Source organism: Erythrolamprus reginae, chromosome 11 (genome assembly GCF_031021105.1).
Source record: "Erythrolamprus reginae isolate rEryReg1 chromosome 11, rEryReg1.hap1, whole genome shotgun sequence".
In the NCBI taxonomy this organism is placed as follows: Eukaryota; Metazoa; Chordata; class Lepidosauria; order Squamata; family Dipsadidae; genus Erythrolamprus; species Erythrolamprus reginae.
Window position 1 is genome coordinate 18,966,692 of NC_091960.1, and position 26,456 is coordinate 18,993,147.

The window sequence follows — 26,456 nt, forward strand, 5'->3', positions numbered from 1 at the left end:
GCATTTTGCACGATTGTGCTATATCCACAACACCAGAAATTTCAGGCTAAAACGCAGCCAGTAAATCACTGCTGTTTTATAGAAGCCTGCCAGGCATATATCAAAATCAAGGTGACACATCATGTCTAAAGATTGTGCTTCGGTTATGATGGCTTATGAAGTATTTTTCTCATTCTTTTCCTGTCCCTCCCCACTTTCCAGGTATTCCTTGGCAGTAAGATTCTCTGCAGGTATCAATTTTATATGCAGCTGGAAATGTGGTCAGATTTGATCAACTTATTTCAAGGGAGAGATTTCACTATGATCATATAGATTTTATTTTCACAACAGACCTTACAATGTCTGTTACGGGTGAAGGGTTTCATGGAAGAAGTAGGGAATATGTCATCAGATATTATTTTTGAGCAGGAATGATGTTGCTCTGATCCAACTACCTAAATATGACAAACCTTCTGCATTTAAGTCAATGATTCCTTTATTAGGAGCATCAGCAGCCCTGACAAAAAGTTTTTCTCTCACCACAGGCTAACAAATTTGGCCAGCCAGGAGATGAATCTTTTTTGCTGCATCTTTTTTTAAAAAAAATGATTTTATTGGGTTTTTTTTAATATTTACATCTTTATATGTTCAGGTAGATCGACATCCTTATATTTACATTCATATTAATATAAATACATTATATATTTATACATCATATACACAGTCATTTTGTATATTCTTTCTATCATCCATCTTTAACTGTTACTTTGTGTTTCTTTTTTGTGTCCATTGTGTACCTCTACTTAAGAACACCTCTACTTAAGAACCTTTCTAGATAAGAACTGGTTGTTCAAGATTTTTTTGCCTCTACTTAAGAACCATTTTCTACTTAAGAACCTGAGCCCGGAAAAATTTGCCAGGAAATTTGAGAGCGGCACGAAAGCCTGACCAATTTCCCGCCATTCCCACTTTAATCCCAGCCATCTGGGCTGCCAGAGGAGCCTTTTGGATTTCACTTAAGGAGGCTTTGGCAGTCCAGAGCAAACGAAGCATTTTCTTTTCTCTGGGCGCTTGGAATAAACCTCTGCCAGCACCCAGAGAAAAGAAATGCTCCCTTCGCTCTGGGCTGGCGATGAGTCACTACAGTGAAGGAAAGGTGCTGACTACAAAGCGAGCCACCGAGAGGAGAAGGGAGCCCTTCAGCATGGGAAGGAAGAGGCAGCAAGTAGTAGCAGCAGCAGCCTCACACCGGGTGTATTGGAGGTGTGTGCTCCTCCTCGCCTCAAAATCACTCTTTTTTTTAAAGCCTTAAAGTTTTGGATTTTTTAAAAATTCCCCTCACTTCACCTTCTTCCTTCGGCAGCAACTGTCCTCCTCCTCCTCCCACCAAAATCCCGAGCTTTTATTTCTTTCCTAATGGTTTTGCATGCATTATTTGCTTTTACATTGATTCCTATGGGGAAAATTGCTTCTACTTAAGAACATTTCTACTTAAGAACTTGGTCACAGAATGAATTAAGTTCTTTAGTAGAGGTACCACTGTATACCATTTGGTCCAAGTAGTGTAATAATCTGAGTCCTTTTGATCCTTTAGTTCCGTAGTTAATTTGTCCATTTCTGCACATTCATATAGTTTCTTAATAACCTCCTTCTCAGCAGGTATCTGTGAGTCTTTCCATTTTTGCACATAGACAATTCTTTTTTAAAAAATATATTTTTATTGGCTTTGCACATAAAGTTACATAAAACAAACATAAAATGGTGCACAGTGCATGTGCCCATCACCCGACTGACAATCCCACCACCACCACCACCAATTGTGGGGGGTTCAAATATTTACTAGTTTATTTAATTTCCTTAGCTCTACTTTGCATTTGTTATTATTAAAACAGTGATTGGAGTTTATTTTTTACATTTTCGTCACAGATTCTACTCAGCATATAACCTTTCACCTTATTCCATCATGCCATCAGCTTCTCCAATTTATTTTCATCAAAATTATTTAATCTTATTTCCATGATTTCAAAATGAATGTGATCCACCATGTACCAGTACCAGTTCTGTAATGTCCATTTTATAGACTCTTTCCAACCCAATACCACTACCGCTTGAGCACTTTCCAGTGCTGCAGTTTTTATTTCTTTAAAATCTCTTAGTTCTCTTTGTTTAATTAATATCGCTATTTCTTTTGTAATTATCCAGTTAATATTTAGCATTTTATTTATTTCGTTCTGCACTTCCTTCCAAAGTTTCTGAACTTCAACGCACTCCCAGAACATATGCATAAAAATTATTTTCTTTTGACAACCATGCCAACAGTTACCTTTCCCTTTCCCCTGGAAGTGTGCAAGTTGTGCTGGTGTATAATACCATTTATGTAAAAATTTTCTTCTCACCGCTTTAACTCTTAATCTTAATTCTTAATTCTTAATCTTACATATATTTTCTACTATTTCTTTCATTTCACTTTCATCTATTTGTAAATCATTTTGCCAGCATCTTGTCAAGCCTTTTAGAATAGAATAGAATAGAATAGAATAGAATAGAATTTTATTGGCCAAGTGTGATTGGACACACAAGGAATTTGTCTTGGTGCATATGCTCTCAACGTACATAACATAAAATATACATTTGTCAAGAATCATGTGGTACAACACTTAATGATTGTCATAGGGGTCAAATAAGCAATGAAGAAGCAATATTAATAAAAATCTTAGGATATACGCAACAAGTTATAGTCATACAGTCAACATGGGAGGAAATGGGTGATAGGAATGATGAGAAAAACTAGTAGAATAGAAGTGCAGATTTAGTAGAAAGTCTGACAGTGTTGAGGGAATTATTTGTTTAGTAGAGTAATGGCGTTCGGGGAAAAACTGTTCTTGTGTCTAGTTGTCTTGGTGTGCAGTGCTCTGTAGCGACGTTTTGAGGGTAGGAGTTGAAACAATTTGTGTCCAGGATGTGAGGGGTCAGTAAATATTTTACCCGCCCTCTTTTTGACTCGTGCAGTATACAGGTCCTCAATGGAAGGCAGATTGGCAGCAATTGTTTTTTCTGCAATTCTGATTATCCTCTGAAGTCTGTGTCGGTCCTGTTGGGTTGCAGCACCAAACCAGACAGTTATAGAGGTGCAGATGACAGACTCAATGATTCCTCTATAGAACTGAATCAGCAGCTCCTTGGGCAGTTTGAGCTTCCTGAGCTGGCGCAGAAAGAACATTCTTTGTTGTGCTTTTTTGTTGATGTTTTTGATGTTAGGTGACCATTTTAGGTCTTGAGATATGATAGAACCTAGAAATTTGAAGGTCTCTACTGTTGATACTGTGTTGTCTAGTATTGTGAGAGGTGGAAGGGTGGAAGGGTTTCTCTTAAAGTCTACCACCATTTCTACTGTTATTACTCCCTCTTCCATTTGTGATAACATTCTGTATATATTACTAGCTTGTGCTTTTGTATCATTAATCTTTTCTTTTAATATTTTCTCTAAGCAATTTTCTTCTCTCAAGAAAGCTTCTTTATTCTCACTTTTATTTAAATATTTACAAATTGCATTGATCTGCAGCCATTTCTGTAGACCCAGCCACGATTCCAGCCGAGTTCTGCTAACTGTTCCGTCTTTCTCCTAATTCAATTCTCATTATCCCTTTACTATTTCATTCTTTTATAATTCTGCTTAAGTTAACCTCATTACCTGTATTCAATACATGTAACGTTGATAATTTTGAATTACCAATTCCCAATTTCCTCTGCCATTTAAACCATATTTCTAAAACTGCTTTCAGAGGGTCGGTTAAATTATTAATTTCTACTTTACTCCATTTTTTAAATAATAACTCCTTATTATTTATATTATTGATTTCCTTTTCCAATTTCACCCACTTCTTTTCCCCCTATAACTGTAATTCCATTAATCTTTCTATTTGAAATGCTTCCCTATACAGTGGTACCTCAAGATACAAACCCCTCGTCTTACGAACAACTCATGATACGAACCCGGGGTTCAAAAAAAAATTGCCTCGTCTTACGAACTTTTTTCGAGTTACGAACGGTTCAGGAGGCTGAAGTGACTTCAAGTCGAGGGAGAGTCTGCCGGGAGACCGATGACGCTGCAGATGGGAGGATTTCCATTGGCCCATGGAAATTCTCCCATCCGCAGCGTCATCGGTCTCCGGGCAGATTCTCCCTCGACTGCAGCCATGAAGCAACTTCATCCTCCTGAACCCCGAACCCGGAAATTCAGCAAAAGTTCGGGGTTCAGGAGGTTGCTGGAAAGACCCCCAGCCCGGCGGTCACCTTTTAAAACAGCCGAGCGGCTTCCCAGGAGCCTCCAAACGCCGAACTTTTGCCAAACTTCCGGGTTCCGGGTTCAGGAGGCTGAAGTGAATTCAAGTCGAGGGAGAGTCTGCCCAGAGACCGATGATGCTGCAGATGGGAGAATTTCCATTGACCTTCCTGGATGTTGCCAATTTTTTTGCGGGGTTTTTTTTTTTTGGTTGCACGAATTAATTGACGTTACATTGTTTCCTATGGGAAACAATGTTTCGTCTTACGAACCTTTCGTGTTACGAACCTCCTCCTTGCACCAATTAAGTTCGTATCATGAGGTATTACTGTATAACTCTAAGCTCGAGCTTCCCCACCCCCCCTCTTTCTCGTGGACAAACAGCCATCTTTTTCTTATTCTAGGTCTTTTGTTTCCTTCAATCCAAAAGTTTAGTTTACTGTCCCATTCCCTCAATTTTGCCCTGGGAAAGGTACCTGGTAAAACCTGAAATAAATACATCATTTTTGGAATAATCATCATTTTAAGGGCTCTAATTTTTGCCATTCTTCTCAACCTTTTTATCTTCCAGTTTTTTATCTGCTTTTGAAGTCTCTTCCATATTGAGTTATAATTAACCATCGCAATTTTATTAGGATTTTTTAACAGCCAAACTCCTAAATATTTCATTTTTTTGCATCCTAATTTCAATCCTGACACTTTTCGTATCTCAATTTGCTCCTTAGGACCTGTATTTAAACAAATTATCTCTGATTTCTCTATATTAACTGTAAGACCCAATTGATCTTTAAATTCATGGAGTAAAATCATTATTCTTTTCATCATTTCAATTGGGGTTTCAGTCAATACTATAGCATCATCTGCAAAAAGATTTAGTTTTAATTCAAGTTTTCCTATTTGTTAACCTCTCCACTCCTTATCGTTTCTAATTTTATTTGCTAAGACCTCAATTGTCAATGCAAATAGCATTGGGGATAGTGGGCAATCCTGCTTAGTTCCATTCTGAATTTTAACCTTCTCTGTTCTATTACCGTTTACCCTTATATAAGCTATATTATCCTTATAAATTGCTCTTATAATTTGACAAAAATTGTCTCCCATATTTAAATCCTTACACAATTGAAACAAGTAATCATGGTTAACTTTATCAAAAGCTTTGTACACATCTAACTTTAAAATACCTAATTTCCTTTTGGTAGTGGTGGCATGGTGTATCACATTAACAACATTTCAAATTGGTTCATAAATCTTTCTTCCTTTAACAAATCCATATTGATTTTCTCCAATTATCTTTGGTAAAATATTCTCTATTCTGTTTGCCAATATTTTCATAAATATTTTATAATCCTGATTAAGTAAGCTGATAGGACGATAGGAACCTGGGTCCATTAAATCATGATCCGGCTTTGGGATAGTAATAATCTCCGAAGTCTTCCATGACTGTCAAAGGTCTGAAAAACATTGTTAAACAATTTCTCCAAATGCAGTAATAATTCATTCATATAAGTCTTGTTATATTCACCAGTAAAACCATCTGGGCCTGGAGCTTTAGCAGGTTTTAACCCTTTAATAACTCTAGATATCTCATCATTTGTTATTTTTGCATTTAAGATTTGTGTATCTTCTTCCGTTAATTTCTCCTTAACTTCTATGGTTTGCATTGTGATTTGTTCTTTTTTATATAAATGTTCATAAAAATCTCTCATTATTTTTTCCAGTTCAATATTACTGCATTTTATTGCACCATCCTTATCCTTTAAAGCAGGGATATACGATTTCTCCTTTCTTTTTTTCAAATAATGTACCACTTGTTTCATTGATTTGTTCCCCCATCCCATAATTCTCTGTTTTACAATCATCTTCATTTTATTCCATTTTATTCCATTTTTCGTTTATATTAAAGAATTCACACAATTCCTTTTGTAATTTGAGTCTATTTTTTTCACTAACTGAAATGACAGAGTTATCTCCAGATCCTTTGTTGTCTATTAGAATCCAATTCTATCACTGCTAACAATGGAGCATGATCTGATAACCAGATACTTTTAACTTCAGCTCTCTTGAGGTGTACCTCCCCCGTTTTATTCATTAATATATAATCAATACAACTAAATTTATTATGTCTTGCTGAATAAAATGTATCCCTGTTTGCCACGTTTGCATGGAGGTCCAGCATATTAATTTTATTTAAATGTAACTTTTTCTTTTCCCCCTTCCCTGCTGGTAATTCCAAATTAAAATCACCTGCAAGGATCACTATGCCTTCTGCAAAATTATCTAACTTACGTTTTACATTTATTATGAATTGCTTTGTATTTACATTTGGAGCATAAATTACTGCTAAGGTTATTACCTTATTATTTATTTTCCCCTTAATGAATAACATTCTACCATCTTTATCACTTTTAATATTAATTAATTCAAATGGGACTCTTTGATTTATGAGGATCGCAACTCCTCTACTTTTTGCATTCCCTCTAGATTCATAAATCCATTCCCTGTCATTTTCCTTTGTGAGTTTCTGATAAAAACAAAAAATCAACTCTACTATCCCTGGCCAATTTCATAATTCTATAACGTTTTTTCTGGGACGCCATTTCATTCACATTTAATGACATTAGAATCCTTTCACCCATTATATATACTTTTAAGTGTGTTTCCGCCTTCTGACAAATCTTTTAAAATGCGTATTGAAGTGCCTTTATAATGTAAATTTGGAGTTTGCTTTAATTCTCTGTATATCTCTGCAGCCCTCCTCTCGGAGATAAATCTCACAATAATATCTCTCTAGTTACCTGGGTTCCGAGGGCCAAATACCCAGTGTGCTCTCTCAAATTCATCTAAGTCGATTTTGATCTTATTTTCGCAGAGCCACTGATGGATCACTTGGATAAGGCGTTTACTTTCAACAAAATCTTGTTTAAAACCCCTTAAATGCAAATTAGATCTTCTTTGTCTGTCTTCTGGATTATTTATACATGACTCATGGCGAACTTTCCCCTCCTCCAGTTTCACAATTCTCGCATCTTGTGATTTGGAATGTTCTTTTAAGTCTTTAACTCCTGCACTCACAGCAGCTATAACCGTTTGCATCTCTTTGAGCTGTTGCCCCATATTTGCAAATGCCGTTAAAAGTGAATCCATTTTTCTCCCAAATCCAGAGTAGTCGCCATTTTGCCTTTGTTCTCTATTTTTTCCTCTACTCATGTTTAAAACAGTAGCTTGCTTCTCTTTTTAAAATAATCCAAACACGTTTTCAAAAACTCTGTTTGTTTCTCTTCCTCTCAATCCACTTTTCACCAAGCCAGAGAGGGTTGTCGGGGGTTAACTTTCACTTTTCTAATTCACATTAGGGAGTTCCCAGTAGAGGCGTCTTATCTCAGTCGACGCATGTGCAAATCCCCGCACATAGACAATTCTTGCAGCCGTTGTTATATGTAACATTAAATATTTAATGCTTTTAGAATATGGTTTTTTTGACAATGCCTAACAGAAGGAATTCTGGGGTAAATTAAATAACAGTCTCCGTCATTTCTTGTAACCATTTATGGAATCTCCTCCAATACTTTTTTGCTTCAGGACACATCCACCATAAATGAAAGAAAGTGCCCTGCTCTTTTTTACATTTCCAGCATGCCTGATTTCAATTTGTGTATATTTTAGCTAATTTACTCAGGGCCAAGTGCCACTGATAAAACATTTTGTATTGATTTTCTTTGTAAGCTGTTGTCTGCCACATCTATTCATCTCCACCTCCTGCCTTTTATTCCCAGAGCTAGGGTAGGGCTTCCCTAGCAATTGTGGCTCTTCCTTCCCAAGGATCAGCCCATGGATTTCCACTGCTCTTCTCTCCTCTGCCTTCGGCACATCCATGCATCAGGCACTGGATCCAGCTGTTCCTCCTTTTCTTCATCAATCACCTCCAGATTTTGGGGCTGTTGACTCTCCATCTGAGGGCTGACAGATGGCCCAGGCCCCACCACTCTCTCTCACACACTCTCTCTCTCTGACAGCTCCATTCCCTCTTTTCCCTCAGAGTTCTCAGGTTGCCTTGATGCTGACCCTCACTCCCATGTATCCTCCTCCTCCTCCTCTAATTCGGCTGCTGGAGGGGCTGGTGGCTGACAGGCCACAAAAGATGTAGCTCCCTCTAGGTTAGTGATGGTGAACCTATGGCATGTGTGCCGCAGATGTTGTGCGCAGCCATATCTTCCAGCAAGTGGGCCATTGCCCTAACATAGCTCCATTGCACATGTGTGAGCCAGCCAGCTTATTTTTGGCTTGTACGGAGGCTCTTGGGTGTGTGTGTTTTCGACCTCCGGAGGGTCTCCAGGGAGCTTCTGCGGGAGGGAGGGAAGCCATTTTTGTTCTCCTCAGGCTCCAAGACAGCCCGGGGAGCCTGGGGAGGGTGAAAAATGACCCACTTGAAGTCAGACAACAGGGGAGTGGGGCAGCACAGGGGATGACAGGTGCATGCTCATGGGGCAGGGGGCATTGAATTATGGCTGTGAGCACTCGCACATGTGCATCACGCCGCCACCCCCTTTTCAAAAATAGCCAGAATCATTCAAAGCAAAATGTGTTTTCTAAAGGAAGGCTCTTAAGAGGATTCTCCTAAGAAAGGTTCTGCCAGGAATGAGAGCAAGTGATTCAACATAACATTTCTATTTGTGTGTGCCTGCAGCTGTAACATGCATTTTTTTAGCCACACACACACACTCCCCAATATATCATTTTGTAGATGGGATGCAGAGTAGCTCTAATCAGACGCAGATTTTTTATTTATTTATTTGATCGATCGATTGCTTGTTTTTCATTCAGGAGATTAAGGTACTATTAGCATGACGCTCCTTCCTAATTTTTCTCCCTAGCCACTTCCCTGGAAGTTTGAGAGATATACTAAGAGAGATATACAGGTTGTCCTGTGTATACGGGGAGGGGGAGAGGGGGAAGCAGTGGGGTAGAGAAAATGGAGCTCCACCACAGAGCATCCAATTTCCACTGAAAGATGTTGAAAGAAAATGCAAGGCATCCTGCATAAGCCACGGCCACAGTGTGGTAGTAAAAATTTTGGTAGCCCTTCACTGAGTTAGCAATATGGTTGTTGAGTGAATTTGGCTTCCCCGTTGAGTTTGCTTGTTAGAAGGTCACAAAAAAGAATCAGGAGACCCCAGGGTCAGGGGTGAAATCCAGCAGGTACTGACAGGTTAGGGAGAATTGTTAGTGGAAATTTTGAGTAGATCAGAGAATCAGTAATAGAAGTGTTGAGTAGTTCAGAGAACTAGCAAATACCACCTCTGGCTGGCCCCAGAGTGGGGAGGGAATGGGGATTTTGCAGTATCCTTCCACTGCCCTGCCCACCAAGCCACACCCATTAAGCTACACCCCACCACCAAGCCACGCCCATAGAACTGATAGTAAAAAAATGGATTTCACCACTGCCTAGGGCAGTGATGCGAACCTATGGCACAGGTGCCACAGGTGGCACATGGAGCCATATATGCTGGCATGCAATCCATTGCCCTAGCTCAGCTGCAATGTGCATGTGTGTGCCAGCTGGCAGATTTTTTGCTCACACTGGGAGGGCATTTTTGGCTTCCAGAGAGCCGCTGGGGGGATGGTGCAGGGCATTTATACCCCCCCCGGCTCCAGGAAAGCCTTTGGAGCCTGGGGAGGGTGAAACACGAGCCTACTGGGCCCACCCGAAATTGGGAAACCAGCCAATTCCGGCCTCCAGAGGGCCTCCAGGGGGCAGGGGAAGCTGTTTTTGCCCTTATTAACAGTATTATTGCTGTGACATTTCCCCCTAATTATTATAGCCTTTATTTATATAGTCTACTGAGTGGCATGGTGGCCTAGAAAAGGAGCTCTCACCTCACAGGAGGCGGTGAGTTCAATCCTAGGTAGCGACAAATTTATTTCTCTTTCTGCTGCTGCTGTAATTGTCTGCTGTGAACACCATATAGGCATCGGGAAGTGCAGCTGGCCAGTAAACTCTCAGTTCCATTCCTTTGCCCCGACTCCATCCTGAGGCAAGGGAATACAGGATCGTTAAAACAAAAATATATAGATAATGCACTGATCCCAAGAACATTGGTATTAAATGAAAGGCGGGTTTTAAAAAGGAAAAATGCCAACAGATCACATTGGCAAAAAGAATCAGAACACCAAATACAAGCTGAATAAACAAGACCTTACAGAAAACCCTAACTCCTAAAAGACCTTGGAATACTCATAACAAATTACCTAAGTGCCAAAGACGATTGCAACAACATCACCAAAAAGGCTTCAAGAGACCTAATCCTACATAGCTTCTGCTCCAGTAATCTCACACTACTAACCAGAACATACAAAACTTTCGCCAGACCAATCCTTGAATACTGTTCATCTGTCTGGAACCCAAACCACATTTCGGACATAAACTCTCTAGAAAATGTCCAGAGATATTTTACTAGAAGAGCCCTCCACTTGCAACAGAATACCCTACGCAACCACACTTACAATCCTAGGTTTAGAAAGCTTAGAACTACATCGCCTTAGGTCGATTCTAAGGCGATGTAGTTCTAAGCTTTCTAAACCTAGGATTGTAAATTCTAGAAATCTTAGAACTACGTCACCTTAAACATGACCGAAGCATAGCCCATAAAATCATTTGCTACAACATCCTTCCTGTCAATGACTACTTCAGCTTCAAGCACAACAACACAGGCACACAACAGATACAAACTTAAAGTAAACCACTCCAAACTTGACTGCAGGAAATACGACTTTGGTAACTGAGTAGTTGATGCATGGAACTCACTACCAGACTCTGTATCATCACAGAACCCACAAAACTTTATCCTTAGACTGTCCACTGTTGACTTCTCCCAATTCCTAAGACATCAGTAAGGGGTGTGCATAAGTGCACCAGTGTGCCTTCCGTCCTCAGTCCTCATTTTTCTCTCTTACTATATCAAAGACAAACATTTGAAAAATCCCTTTCTATTTTCCTTTTCTCACTCAATAATGATCTTCTCCCTGTCCCCATTTCTGGATTTTTTAACTCTCTCTCTAACAGGCACAGCAATGTTGGATATTTGTCAGGCTATGATCATTATGCCTAGTTTGTAACATATTTTGAAACTTCAGACACATATTCTCAGCAATGGAATTATTTAGGTCAGATTTTTTTTCCAGGGAGAGATTTCTGAAATTAAACCTGGCAAAATGATGAAATAAATAAATTTAAAAGGTAGAAAATAATGATTCCCCCCACCACACACAAAGGATTTAGTCCTGTCTTGGCACCTCTAATGGAGCTTTCTCAGATCAAGGATTGGGCTGACCTAAAGAAGTTGAACATCAGCAGTAAAAACAACAGGATTCTCTGTCTCTTTAGAGCAATATAGTCAACATTAAAAGGCTGAGAAAAGGCTGAGAACAGGCTGAAAATCAGCTGTAAAAAATAGAATCTCTTACTCGAGGGGCAGCATGTTTTCAGGAACAGGAAGGATGGATTTCAGCACCCATTTAAACAATGACACAGCCCGGGTGAAGCATATTTTGCTGATTACATTCTTCATAAATCCAGATCTGCATTAAATGAATGGTTTCCCTTTTTTAAAAATCATCTGATTAAAAGCACAAGGAGACATACAGCTACCCAATACACTAAAAACATGTAGATCAAATACTACTAGATAGGAGATGGCGTAGAACAGCGGTTCTCAATCTGTGAATCGAGATCCTTTTTGGAATCAAATGGCCCTTTCCGGTCATGGGCAGCTCCCCCCCCCTGGGGTGGGGAGGCGCTTTCAGGATAGTGGAAATGGAGCTGTGTGCACAGCTCCAGCTACCGTCGGTCTGTCACACACATGACCAACAGATTTCTGGCGAAAATTGCCAATTTCTTGCTTCTGCGCATGTGCAGAACCAAAAATAGTAGTGAAAATAGCTGAAATCTCTTGTACTTGTGAGGTTTCATCGATTTTCACCGTCTTTTGCTTCTGCGTATGCACAGAAGCAAAAATACCAGCAAAAATAGCTGAAATCTCTTGTACTCGTGAGATTTCATCGATTTTCACCGTCTTTTGTTTCTGTGTATGAACAGAAGCAAAAATATCGGTGAAAATAACCAAAATCTTGCTAGATTTGGTTTGTTGTGCATGCACAGAAGCCAAATCTCACGGAGGATGCACACATGCACAGATTGGGAGCACACATGCCCATGCTGGCCACCAAGGATCTTCCGGGTAGCAAGGCAAGTGGGCAGCCCACCATTGACCCTTTCACAGGGGTCGGCTAAGACCATCGGAAAACACATATTTCCAATGGTCTTAGGAACCGAGACACCACTTCTCTATCTGCCCCCAGGCGGGACCACCCACATAAAAATAGACTACTGCAAAAATATATATATTTGTACCATGGGAACTTCTGAGCATGCACAGAAACCGAATTTCCAGCACTTGCTTTGCCAATGGCAGCCGCTAGTTAGATCGGAGCTGCCTATCATTCGCTGCATGTTGCCGGGTTTTTTGTGGCCTCACCCAGGGAGATGGAGTGATTTGTTGTCTGGAAGAAAGCACCCTTTGGTGGGATCTCGCTGCCCGCTGCTCCGTGACGTTTTTTCCAGGAAGTTTCCACCATGGAGATGTTATCAGCTCATCAGCTGGGGCTCGGAAAATGGCAGCCGCCAGCAAAATCAAGGCCGCCTACCATCTGCTTAACAGCCGCCTGCCGTTGCTGCATCATTGAGAGGACTGAGCGAGTCGGGGGGCGCTGTGGCGCTGAATGGTGGGGGCGCTAGATGTTGGAGGGATCATCAGAGCGAAGGCCGTTATGCAGCCTTGGAGCCGGAGGGGCTATTGTGAGGCTATGAAAACGCAAAGTGCCGAGAATTGGAGATGCTGCCCAGGGAGAACAGCGGACATTGGAGGGTGACTGAAGCGAATGATAGGAGCCAGGAGGGACAGAAAATTAGGAAGGCCCGAGGTAATAATAATAACTTAACTACACCATATGGAAATAGATAGATAGATAGATGGATAGATAGATAGATGGATGGATGGATGGATGGATGGATGGATGGATAGATAGATAGATAGATAGATAGATAGATAGATAGATAGATAGATAGATAGATAGATAGATAGATAGATAGATAGATAGACTGGGAGTGCTGGTCAGAGGTCGTGGCCAGCACTTTAGTGATTTCTTTTCCCAGAGACTTGGATATTTGGTCATTTGGCCACTCATACTGAACTCTTTAAGAATCTATCTATTATAGAGTCTGGTGCCATCTTTTCTGTTGACTGCTAAAGAACTGCTGATGCCTCTATATTTTTTATATTTTTATATTAGATATTTTATATTTACCTGTTTTTATTTTTATATTTAATATTTATGCTATTGCTTTTAGTTAATTATTGCTCTTAGTTAATTTATTTGTTTGTTTTTTTTAAATGATGGATAATTGGGGTAGGTGGAACAGTATATTTGGAATGGATGATTGGGATGGGTGGGATGGGTGGGATTATGGTATGGATGAGGTGAATGGGAATGGTATGTATGACATATTTGGCCCACCTGACGTTGGAGAGGCAGGAGGGGAGGAGGCACCTATCTCTGAGGTGTCAGAGGGTCAGAATATCCTGGTGCTGCTGGGGAGAGACAGATATGGCAGGAGCCACAGAGCTAGCCATTCCAGGGGAAGGCAGGATCGCTGCTTAATAGCAATCCCTGTTCCGGCTCTGTGAGCTTAACCCAGGATACTGGTGATGAGTGTAATCCTGGCCCTGGGCTCAAGCTGTTGCTACTCAATGCCAGGTTGGTGGTAAATAAAACTCTCCTCATCTGGGATTTGATTCTGGATGAGGAGGCCGACCTGGCATGTGTGACTGAAACCTGGCTGGGCCCAGAGGGAGAAGTTCCTCTCTCTGAAATCTGCCCAGCTGGGTTTCAGGTATGGCATCAGCCTCGACCCCAGGGATGGGGGGGAGGAGTGGCTATTGTATCCAGGGAGAGCCTTTGCTTACGTAGACTCGTTGCTCCAGAGATTGTGGGTTGTGAGTCCCTTCTGGTGAAGTTGGACTTAGGGGTTCAGGTGGGCTTGTTCCTCACATACCTGCCTCTCAGCTGCGTGTCAACAGCCCTGCCAGTGCTGCTCGAGGAGGTAGCTGGGCTGGCGGTGGGGTTCCCCAGACTTATTGTCTTGGGAGACTTTAACCTACCGTCGCTTGTTGAAACCTCTGGGCTAGCGCAGAAGTTCATGGCCACCATGACAGCCATGGACTTGACTCAAGTAGTACAGGGTCTGACTCACGAGGGGGGGCACGCATCCGACATGGCATTCCTCTCTGAGCAATTGAGCAATGATCTGAGACTAAGGGGCTTAGAAGTGTTGCCTTTGTCATGGTCAGACCATTTCCTACTGTGGCTTAACTTCCTGGCTCCAATCCTTCCCCGCAGGGAGGCGGAACCGATTAGGATGTTCCGCCTCAGGCGCCTGATGGACCCAGAGGGCTTTCAGAGGGCGCTTGGGGTTATTCCAGATGTACTCATCCACAGTTTGGCAGAGTCTCTTGCTGAGGCCTGGAACAAGGCGGAGGCTCTGGACCAGATTGAACTGTTGCGACTTCTCTGTGGCACTAGACCCCGTAGAGCTCCATGGTTCAACGAGGAGCTCCAGGAGTTGAAACGCCAGAAGAGACGTCTAGAGAAGTGATGGAGGAAGAGTAAGTCTAAATCCAACCGAACACTTGTAAGACCTCATATTAAGACTTACAAAGTGGCGCTCAAGGCGGCAAGATGCACGTATCATGCCGCCTTGATTGCATCAGCGGAATCTTGCCTGGCCACTCTGTTTAGGGTGACCCGCTCCCTTCTCAACCAGGGGGCAGAGTAGTGCTGAGGATTTTAACACATTTTTCGCTGATAAAGTCTCTCGGATCAGGGCGAACCTCGACTCCGATTGGATAACAGAGTCGACTGTCAACGAGTCAGTCGAGGTGACTGGAGCCTGTACTTGTCCATCTGTCTGGGAAAAGTTTGATCTGGTGACACCTGATGAAGTGGACAAGGCCATTGGAGCTGTGAGTTCCGCCACCTGTTTACTGGATCCGTGTCCCTCCTGGCTGGTCTCAGCCAGCAGGGAGGTGACACGGAGCTGGGTCCAGGAGATTGTCAATGCTTCTTTAGGGAGGGGGTTCTTCCCGGATCCCTACAAGGAGGCACTTGTGCACCCCCTCCTCAAGAAGCCTTCCCTGGACCCAGCCATTCTCAACAACTATTGGCCAGTCTCCAACCTTCCCTTTATGGGGAAGGTTGTTGAGAAGGTGGTGGCGCTCCAGCAGTCCTTGGAAGAAGCCAATTATCTAGGCCCTCAGCAATCAGGATTCAGGCCCGGCTACAGCACGAAACTGCTTTGGTCGCGTTGATGGATGATCTCTGGCGGGCCCAGGACAGGGGTTTATCCTCTGTCCTGGTGCTTCTTGACCTCTCAGCGGCTTTCGATACCATCGGCCATGGTATCCTTCTGCGCAGGCTGGAGAGGTTGGGAGTGCGAAGCACTGTTCTTCAGTGGTTCTCCTCCTACCTTTCCTGTCGGTCGCAGTTGGTGTTAGTGGGGGGTCAGAGGTCAACCTCTAGGTTGCTCCCTTGTGGGATGCCTCAGGGGTCGGTCCTCTCCCGCCTGCTATTTAATATGTACATGAAACTGCTGGGCGAGATCATCCAAGGGCATGGGGTGAGGTATCATCAGTATGCTGATGATACCCAATTGTACATCTCCACCCCATGTCCAGTCAACGAAGCAGTGGAAGTGATGTGCTGGTGCCTGGAGGCTGTTAGGGTCTGGATGGGTGTCAACAAACTCAAACTCAACCCTGATAAGACGGAGTGGCTGTGGGTGTTGGCTCCCAAGGACAATTCCATCTGTCTGTCCATCACCCTGGGGGGGGGAATTACTGACCCCCTCAGAGAGCGTCTGCAACTTGGGTGGCCTCCTCGATCCACAGCTTACATTAGAAAACCATCTTTCAGCTGTGGCGAGGGGGGCGTTTGCCCAGGTTCACCTGGTGTACCAGTTGCGGCCCTATCTGGACCGGCACTCACTATTCACAGTCACTCATGCCCTCATCACCTCGAGGTTCGACTACTGTAATGCTCTCTACATGGGGCTACCTCTGAAAAGTGTTCGGACATTTCAGATCGTGCAGAATGCAGCTGCGAGAGCAATCATGGCCTTCCCCAGGTATACCCATGTTACAGCAACAGTTCGCAGTCTGCATTGGTTGCCGATCAGTTTCTGGTCACAATTCAAAGTGTTGATTATGACCTATAAATCCCTTCATGGCATCAGGCCAGAATATCTCCAGGACTGTCTTCTGCCGCACGAATCCCAGCGACTGGTTAGGTCCCACAGAGTCGGCCTTCTCCGGGTCCCGTCGACTAACCAATGTCATCTGGCGCAACCCAGGGGAAGAGTCTTCTCTGTGGCGGCCCGGACCCTCTGGAACCAGCTCTCCCCAGAGATCAGAATTGTGCCCACCCTCCTTGCCTTTCGCAAGCTCCTTAAAACCCACCTCTGTCATCAGGCATGGGGAAATTGAGATATTCCTTCCCCCCCCCAGGCCTATACAAGTTATGCATGGTATGTTTGTGTGTATGTTTTGTGTTTTTTAATAAGGGTTTTTTTAGTGACTTTTAATTATTAGATTTGTAATATAATGTTTCTATTATTGCCGTGAGCCAACCCCAGTCTGCGGAGAGGTGTGGCATACAAATCTAATAAATAATAATAGTAATAATAATAATCTTGTTTTCACTTTTCTTTTTTTGCAATTTTTTAAAAAATTGTCACTGTTCATGCAAAGCAGAGGTGCACCCACGTGGCATAGCCATGGAGCACAGAAGGAAGCAAACCAGTAGTGAGATAAGTTAGAACCCACCCCTGAGTTTCCTAATAATTTAATTATTTTATCGTTGAGTGTCACGACAACATGAGGAACAATATTAATTATTTACAGAACTACCTCCTACCTCATACTTCACTACGGCCAATAAGGGCGCACAGAGTCAGCCTTTTCCAGGTCCTGTCTGTTGTACATACTCCAGGCCAGTTGGAGGATGATGAATAGCTTGAGGACTGATACAGATAGTGTTTATGAATTAGTGGTAGGCCCTGGGTTACAGGTATTAGAACAAGTGGGAGGCCAGCCACAGGATGTTGCTATGAGTCCAGAATCTAGGGAGGAAGAGACAGACATTCGCTGGACTAATCCTCAATTCAGAAGGGTCCAAAAACGCAAGGAACAGGTGTTAGGAAAAATATATTAAGGGGAGGAATGGGTTAAATACTGGAGGGATGTATCTGGCACGTCAGGTGGCCAGTGGGGAAGAAAGGTGGAGTTTCAATGTTGTAGTTCTACAATGAAACTTTTTTCAGTTTGCCTCCTGAGTGAGTAAGTTTATTCTGTGTTATTTTGTAGTCATTCCTGCTGTTTTTGAATCATGCTGTAAGTACATAAATCTTGGGAGATGGAGGAGGCTTGAAGGAATGCATATGGAATGTAATTAAGAGACATAACGGGAGAAAGGAATGTGCCAGTCTGTGTTGCATTTTGAATACGGAAGTGAAGAGAATAAAAATGGAGTTTCTTTGTTTATGAAATACTGCATTCAGTAAGTGTTATTTTTTAATAACTAAAGTTCTACCAGAAACCAGAACACTGTATGCCAAACAATGTCGGTTGACGGGCCTCAGGGAAGGGCCTTCTCTGTGGCAGCTCCATTGCTTTGGAACCGACTGCCTCCAGAGATCCATATTATCCCCACACTACTGGTCTTCAGGAAAGTCGTCAAGACCTGGCTTTTCCGGCAGGCATGGGACCATGAATGAGTGACTGTATGTATGGCTTTTTAGGATTAAAATGCATTTTATGCTGTTTTTGTATTTATTGCTCTTGTTTGTTTTATATTGTTGGCATTTATTCTCATTACTGTAAGCCAGGGGTGGGCTGCTGCCCGGATGGGGGGGCACAGTGGGGTACCAAATATGGAGCTCCACCCCAGAGCACCCAATTTGCACTGAAAGATGTTGAAAGAAAATGCAGGGCATCCCGTTTGCCCAGGTTCGTCTGGTGCACCAGTTGGACCGGGAGTCACTGCTCACAGTCAATCATGCCCTCATCACCTCGAGGTTCGACTACTGTAACGCTCTCTACATGGGATTACCATTGAAAAGTGTTCAGAAACTTCAGATCGTGCAGAATGCAGCTGCAAGAGCAATCATGGGCCTCCCCAGATATGCCCATATCTCATCAACATTCCGCAGCCTGTATTGGTTGCTGATCAGTTTCCAGTCACAATTCAAAGTGTTGGTTATGACCCATAAAGCTCTACGTGGCATCGGACCAGAATACCTTCGGGACCACCTTCTGCCGCACGAATCCCAGTGACCGGTTAGGTCCCACAGAGTTGGCCTTCTACAGGTCCTGTCGACTAAGCAATGTCTTCTGGCAGGACCAAGGGGAAGAACCTGCTCTGTGGTGGCCCTGGACCTCTGGAATCAACTCCCCCCAGAGATTAGAACTGCCCCCACCCTCCTTGCCTTTCGCAAGCTCCTAAAAACCCACCTATGTCGCCAGGCTTGGGGAAGTTGATATTCTCCATAGCTAGTATGATTTATGTATAGTTTGTTTGGGTTGTGTGATTAAGGGTTTTAATCTGTTTTTAATATTGGATTTGTACATTGTGTATTGTGTTGTGAGCTGCCCTGAGTCTTCGAAGATGGATGGCGTACAAATCTAATAAATTATTATTATTATTAATTATTATTATCCTGCAAAAGCCATGCCCGCATTGTGGTAGTTAAAATTTTGGTAGCCCTTCACTTCTGTAACCTGCCCAGAGTCCTATTGGAGTTGGGTGACAGATAAATCCAATTAAATAAATAAAATAATTAATTAATTAAAAGGTTGTGGCATTAGGAAGGTTGAGAACCACTGTCTTAGAAGAAAGGAGAAACAGATAATGGTGAGGAAGCAAGCAAGGTTACTTAGCTAAGGTGAGTATCTGTCAGAGAAACAAGGAAAAATAAAACTAGAATGTGTATCTGGAATGAATCCTAGGAAATGGTGTTCTGCCGGCTTATGACACAAGCCTTCAATTAAAGGTAAAAGTAGCCAAAACAGACACACACATGGGAAAATGCAGCAATATAAGAAAAATAGAAGCAAAACTCCCTTTTTAAATTCAAAGGGATTTCTTGTAAAAACAAAACACACTGAATGTGATGATATAACAAAGACAATAAAAACTCCAGTCAATTAACCAGTAACTGTGAAATTCGTCACAGCCGCTACTCTTCAGACGTTGTAAAACTCACTATGATTTATGGTCAAAGTCCTTAAATCCAAACAGAGTCCTGAGAACAATCCTGAACGGCAAGTCAAGGTCCACAAGTATGATCAGATAATCTTCCACACTGCGAGGCCGGCATGCTGCCCATTTAACAGCAGTCCTAATTACTTGAACCCCACTCAACCACAGGTGGACACTCTTATTGCCTGTAACCACAACAAATGGTAGTCATTTATGATAGTTGACAATTTCTCTGTAAGCAGGAAAGGTACCTCAGAATTTATAGCTACTCAGAACTTAAATTCTTCATGTTCTCCTTATAGCCTGGCCCTCTCTGATAAATCAGCTTGAATTTCTTCTTATCTCTTCCCTTCACGTTCTCTGTTGGAGACAGGTCCATGTTTACATTCTCAGCATTCCTGAGCTCCCTTTCAAATTACATCTACCAAACTAGACTGTTACACATTAACAGAGTTGGATGGAACATTTCTCACACACACACACACCAATAAATTTTATTTGTTTTTGGTCTTTCAACATCTCACATCGTGAACATTTGCTTTCTGAGTTTCACACATCCATACAATATTCCTAACAATTTTTTTTTTGTTTTTTAAAATAATGACAATCCATTATAATTTCAATTTCAATAAATCTTTCTCGTTTCTTTTCCTCTTAATATCTGTCTTTAGTCTTTTTCCCTCTTATTGTATCTCTATTTTAATTCCTGCAAACAAAGATGTGGTCATTTCCCAACTTATGTATTTCTAATATCAGAATGTTTTACTTCACCTATTTCCTAAACATTAATCAAAAACCAATTCATAATTTTCTTTATCCACTTTTCCGCATTATTACTTTTCCTTTGCAAAATATATTTCAAAATTACATATTTCAATCGTTATATTTTCTTCTATTTTTCAATCTTCATCCTTTTTTATGTTATTTTATAACTTCATTCTACATGTTATTCATATTTATATTTTATCCCTATTACAATGAACAATTTATTCATACTTATGTAATACTAGTAAACCGATTAAACATACACATTAACACTATAATTCTTATCTATTATATCCCAACACATATAACTTCATTTCTACAAGCTTCTTTGAGTTTACTTTGTTTGTTTGTTTGATTGATTTTTATGCCGCCCTTCTCCTTAGACTCAGGGTGGCTTACAACATGTTAGCAATATAACTTTTTAACAGAGCCAGCATGTTGCCCCCACAATCCGGGTTCTTATTTTACCCACCTTGGAAGGATGGAAGGTTGAGTCAACTTTGATCCGGTGATGAGATTTGAACCGCTGACCTACAGATCTACAGTCAGCTTCAGTGGTCTGCAGTACAGCATTCTACCTGCTGCGCCACCCCGGATCTTTAAGTTTGTTTAAGTTTAAGATACTTTAAGTTTGTATCTGTTGTGTGCTTGTGTGTTGTTGTGGTTAAAGCTGAAGTAGTCGTTGACAGAACCATATCTTTTTAAAAATCAGTTTCCATCCATTATTCCTTGTCTGCCTTGGAAAATAGCTTCACCCCCTCCTCTCTGTGGCAGCCCCACAAATATTGGAAGAATGCTCTCATGTTTGCCCTGGTCCCTCTATTCACTAGACTAGCCATGCCCAGTTCCTGTAACCGTTCTTCGTAGACTGTAATCTTCTAGCCATTAACTGAGCCCTGATTCCAGGAAAGGACTCAGGAGAAGCATTTTTTTCTGGCACTTGACTTTAATCAAAACACATACCATTGTTCTATTCCACTTTACCTGGTGTTGTTTTGATGGTTTAATAAGAATGTATGTCACCGTGGAACAGCAATTTTGTTGTCTTAAATCTGTGACTTGTTTTCAACCAACCTTTGGCCTCTGGATCCAAAAATAACCACAGTTTTTGTCTATTACGTAACTTTTTAAGCTAGGGGGTACCCTCAAAAGTCATACAAATTGTGCATATAAAGGAAAGGAAAGTAAAAACTTACCAAATATACTGTTTACAAAGAATACTTTTATTCATACAAGGGCTATAAATAATAGTTACTGAAAGTTAAATTGTGTTCATACAAATAGTTATTTTTTATCGAATGGTAATTATACATATTAAGGTAAACATTTTCACTTTATAGCTTTTTCTGGAGTGTTTAATCTGTGGACATTCTCGCTTGATGCTCCAACAATAGTCAGCCATCACATGTACATCCCATCTACCTTGATACTGTGCCTCCATCACCTTCTAATCTTGGTGGAATCGCTCATCCTGCTCATCACTGACTGCACCAAGATTTTCCGGGAAGTTAGCAAGATGGCTATGTAAAAGAATGCAATTTGATGTTCATGTTGCCTAATTAACTATATTATATGTATATAAGGTGTAGAGAAAAAAAATTGACACGGTAGAAGAAAACTAACTTCAGTTTTGAAACCAGCACCCTTATGTCATTAACTATAAAAAAAGCTCAAAAATCAAACTCAACAGAATTTGTGTTACAAATTGTTCCACAGTGTTGTTATTATTATTGCAAGGAATGAGCCCTAGTATCATCTGCAATTCATCTCATTCTCCTTATTTCCTCCCTTCTAGATACACCAAGTTGAAAACTGCCACCAACATCTATATCTTCAACTTAGCCCTGGCAGATGCCTTGGCCACCAGTACTCTGCCTTTCCAGAGTGCTAAGTATCTGATGGAGACCTGGCCTTTTGGAGAACTGCTTTGCAAAGTCGTCCTCTCCATTGACTACTACAATATGTTCACCAGCATCTTCACCCTCACAATGATGAGCGTAGACCGGTACATTGCCGTCTGCCATCCGGTCAAAGCCTTGGATTTCCGGACCCCGGCTAAAGCAAAGTTAATCAATGTTTGCATCTGGGTTCTCTCCTCTGTGGTGGGAGTGCCTATCATGGTTATGGCTGTCACTAAATCGCAAGGCAAGTGGTCTGCCATTCAATTCCACTCACTTCCCCAAAGATCAATGGTGAAATCCAATTTTTTTTACTATCGGTTCTGTGGGACTGGCTTGGTGGGCATGATGTGGCTTGGTGGGTGTGGCAAGAGAATACTGCAAAATATCCATTCTCTTTCTGCTCCTGGGGGAAGGATATTGCAAAACCTCCATTACCACCCCATTCCAGGGAAAGGATACTGCAAATTTTCCATTCCTATTGCACTCTGGGGCCAGTCAGAGGTGATATTTGCTGGTTCTCCAAACTACCATATTTTTCAGTGTATAAGATGTACCTTTTTCCTCCCTAAAAGAGGCTGATAATTAGGGTGTGTCTTATACTCTGAATGTAGGGTTTTTCAGCCCTAACTAGCTGCTAACAATCTTCCCAGCTCTTACCTTGCAGGCTCTTTCATTGTTTCTCACTGCGAAAATGTTTTCCAAGCCCTACGTCTTTGCAGGGTTTTTTATTATGTTTCTATGTTTTTCATTACTCTAACTTGCTCTGAGTAAGTTTCTTTCCAGCTCTAACCAGGTGCTAATGATGTTTCCAGCTCTTACCCGCTTGCAAGCTCTTTCACTGTTACTTTCTGCAAAGAAGAATGTTTTCCAAGATCTAAGTCTTTGCAGGGTTTTTTCCACTGCTCTACTTGCTCAGACTGTTTCTTTCCAGGTGCTAATGATGTTCCTAGCTCTTACTGGCTTGCAAGCTCTTTCATTGTTACTCTCTCAGAATAGATTTTTAAGCTCTTAACCAGGGGATAAAATAATGTGCTGAAGCTGACCAGACTAAGGACACTAGCCAGATGAATACCTTGTAAGTAGATTCTTTCCCCTATTTTTCTCCCCCAAAACTAAGGTGCGTATTATATTCCGGTGCGTCTTATGCTCCAAAAAATACGGTACTCAAAATTTGCACTACCGGTTCTCCAAACTATTCAAAATTTCAGAATCTGCTGAATTTGACCCCTACTGAAGACCCCCCAGTCTGGGAAATTTATTTATTTATTTTTATTTATTTATTGGATTTGTATGCCGCCCCTTTCCAGAGACTCGGGGCGGCTAACAGCGACAATAAAACAGTGTACAATAGTAATTTGGTATTGATGATTAAAAATCAATTAATATAAAAAAATGATCAAGCTGTGATTCCCATTGCTAAATTGACACAAACTTTTGGAGTGCAAGGATTTTTTCTGTCCTTTAGTAGCAAAGGAACTTCCATTCTATGAGCCTCGGTGGCGCAGTAGTTAGAGTGCAGTACTGCAGGCTACTTCTGTCAACTGCTGGCTGCCTGCAATTTGGCAGTTTGCATTTCACCTGGCTGAGTTATGGTCCTCCGTTTGTTCTTCTCTCATGTTCGTATTCTTCTTTCTTTTATGCAGGTGGCATTACAATCTGTCTCCTCCAGTTTCCTGAACCTCAAATTTACTGGGATACGGTTACCAAGATCTGTGTTTTTATCTTCGCTTTCTTGGTTCCCATCTTGGTCATCACCATCTGCTATGGGCTTATGATTCTCCGCTTGAAGAATGTCCGTCTCCTCTCAGGTTCCAAGGAGAAGGACCGTAATCTGCGCCGTATTACACGCATGGTGCTCATCGTGGTAGCAGCCTTCATCATCTGCTGGACTCCCATCCAGATCTTTGTCATTATTTGGACTCTAGTTGGCATTGACAAGAAGAACCCTTATGTCATGGCCAGCCTGCATTTTTGCATCGCCCTGGGCTACACTAATAGCAGCCTCAACCCTGTCCTTTACGCTTTCTTGGATGAGAACTTCAAGAGATGTTTTAGGGAGTTCTGCCTCCCATTCCGATCACGGATGGAGCAGAACAGCTTTAGCCGGACTCGGAATAGCACCCGAGAACGTGTTTCTACCTGCACTCCATCTGAAGTTCTTCACAAGTCAGCATGACTAGACATGGACAGCCACAAAAGAGGTTTCAGCAGAGGAAGCAGAGCAGGAGAACTGCATTCTGAAGTCACCCAGGTCACCACCACAGAATTCTAACCTGAACCTCATGCAGAAGCCATTCAGGAAAAGACATCATCACAAATGATATATTTAGGACATCACTCTCCAAGCTGATGTACTGGGACTGCAGTTCTCCAAACTCTTATTAAGCACTTTCAACATATCTGGAGGACCAAATATTTTGGGAAAGACACACTAGGTCCACCACCAACCCCATTCGACCTATAATAAGCCAAATTTCTGTTCTGCGAAATGGACTCTGTTTGTCAATTTTTTATATAGCTGCAAATTTCTTAAGGAAATCTTTTCTTTTTTTTGGAATGAAGTCGCAAAGAGGCATTCAATGAATGCTGTGTATGCATGCCCACTCATGTCCATATGTATATATACATTTATGGATTTCTGAAATCAATTCCTTCAAATGGTTTGAAGAACTCACAGCATTCGTTTCGGCTTCCTCCCTTCTTTCATTAGTTACATGCATTTGACAAACCAGTATCAGAATCCTCTTTCACAGTTGTGATGGTTCAATGGAAGCATCCCAAAGTTGCTAAATGGGATATTCTTTTAAAAAACCCATGCATTTTAATACCAAACTTTCCAATGGCTACAAAATTGTTATCTGTTCAAAGAAAGAAAGAAAAATAGCCTTTGGTTTGTAAAGTTGGAGCACTCAAATCTTTGCCTATGTAGCAACCAGGAAAGCAATGAATTGAAGATAGAAAATTCTGCAATGAGTGACTTAATCTCTATGTAATTAGTGTTATTTGGCAGTGCAGGTTAGATTCTTGTGGATTTCATGCCTCATTCAGTGGTGTTCCTTCTATATTGCTTCTCAAAAGATCAGGAACCGAGGTCGCATAAGAAGAATTGGTTTCCTGATTCCAGAGAACTATGAACTCTAAATGGAAAGAGATTGAACATTGGAAACCAACAACGAACATTTTAGCCCAGGTTTCTCCATGATTCATGGCAAATTTCCTATTTGCAGAGTCTCAATTTCCTCACCATTCCACACTGTCACAAAGCGACATAAATAGCGGAGAGTCCAAATTCCAACCAGAGTCTCGAGCAGCATGAAATCCTCCCTTGTAAACACGTCTTGGGTGTTTTCCTGACTGTTCGATTCTATATACCCTCCAAAAGAGTCTACAATACATTGGGTACCTCCTCTGCTCAGGAACTCTTATCGTGAAACAAAGATGTAACTTGATTGTTCCTCATTGTAGATATGAACCTGTGATCAGTACTCCAGTCTGAGATTGCATGAGGCAGAGCTGAAAGATTGCCAATGAATTTCTGTTCTGCTTGACAATGTCCTGGAAGAATTTTGTTGGCCACTGTAAAAGCAGAATGCTGGACTGTATAGGCCAGGAGTAGTGATGGGCGAACCCAACGAAGTTTGGGTTTGACAGATTCAGGTGAACTTTGCAAAAAATTCAGGTGATGTCACCGAACCCCGAACCAAATTCTGAACTTTTAAAAATAGAGCCGCGGAAGGCAGCCCTGTGGTTGCCCACAAATTAAATTTGCAGGAGGATGAACGGGGACACAGAGTAGCGGGAGGAGGCAACAGCAGCTGCCCACCAGATTTTGCACAGCAATCCGATATGCGGCAGGCATCACCTTTCTCACAGTAATCCCCTGTGGTTGACCCACAATTACATTTAGAGAGAGCACTAGTGGCTTTGTCTTGCGTAGAAAAGGAAAGGCAGAGAAAGAAGGTGGTCCTGTGGTTGACCCAAAATTACATTTTTAGAGCACACTAGTGGCTTTGTCTTGCGTAAAACAGGAAAGGCAGAGAAAGAAGGCGGCCCTGCGGTTGCCCACAAATTAAATTTACAGAGAGTGATAGAGGCTTCAGATTACACAGAAGAAGGAAAGGCAGAGAAAGAAGGTGGCCCTGTGGCTGCCCACAAATTAAATT

The 26,456-nt window shown here is 41.8% G+C and overlaps 1 protein-coding gene across 1 annotated transcript in view; it reads left to right on the forward strand.

The window, feature by feature from the left end:
- Window positions 1-24,561, forward strand: part of OPRD1 (opioid receptor delta 1) — a 71,332-nt gene extending 46,771 nt beyond the window's left edge. Inside the window, exons 2-3 of the mRNA XM_070764795.1 lie at window positions 22,188-22,537; window positions 23,937-24,561. Of these exons, the coding sequence (XP_070620896.1) occupies window positions 22,188-22,537; window positions 23,937-24,469 (883 nt within the window). The 3' untranslated portion in view covers window positions 24,470-24,561. The remainder of the gene's footprint in view (window positions 1-22,187; window positions 22,538-23,936) is intronic.
- Window positions 24,562-26,456: the final 1,895 nt, after the last annotated feature.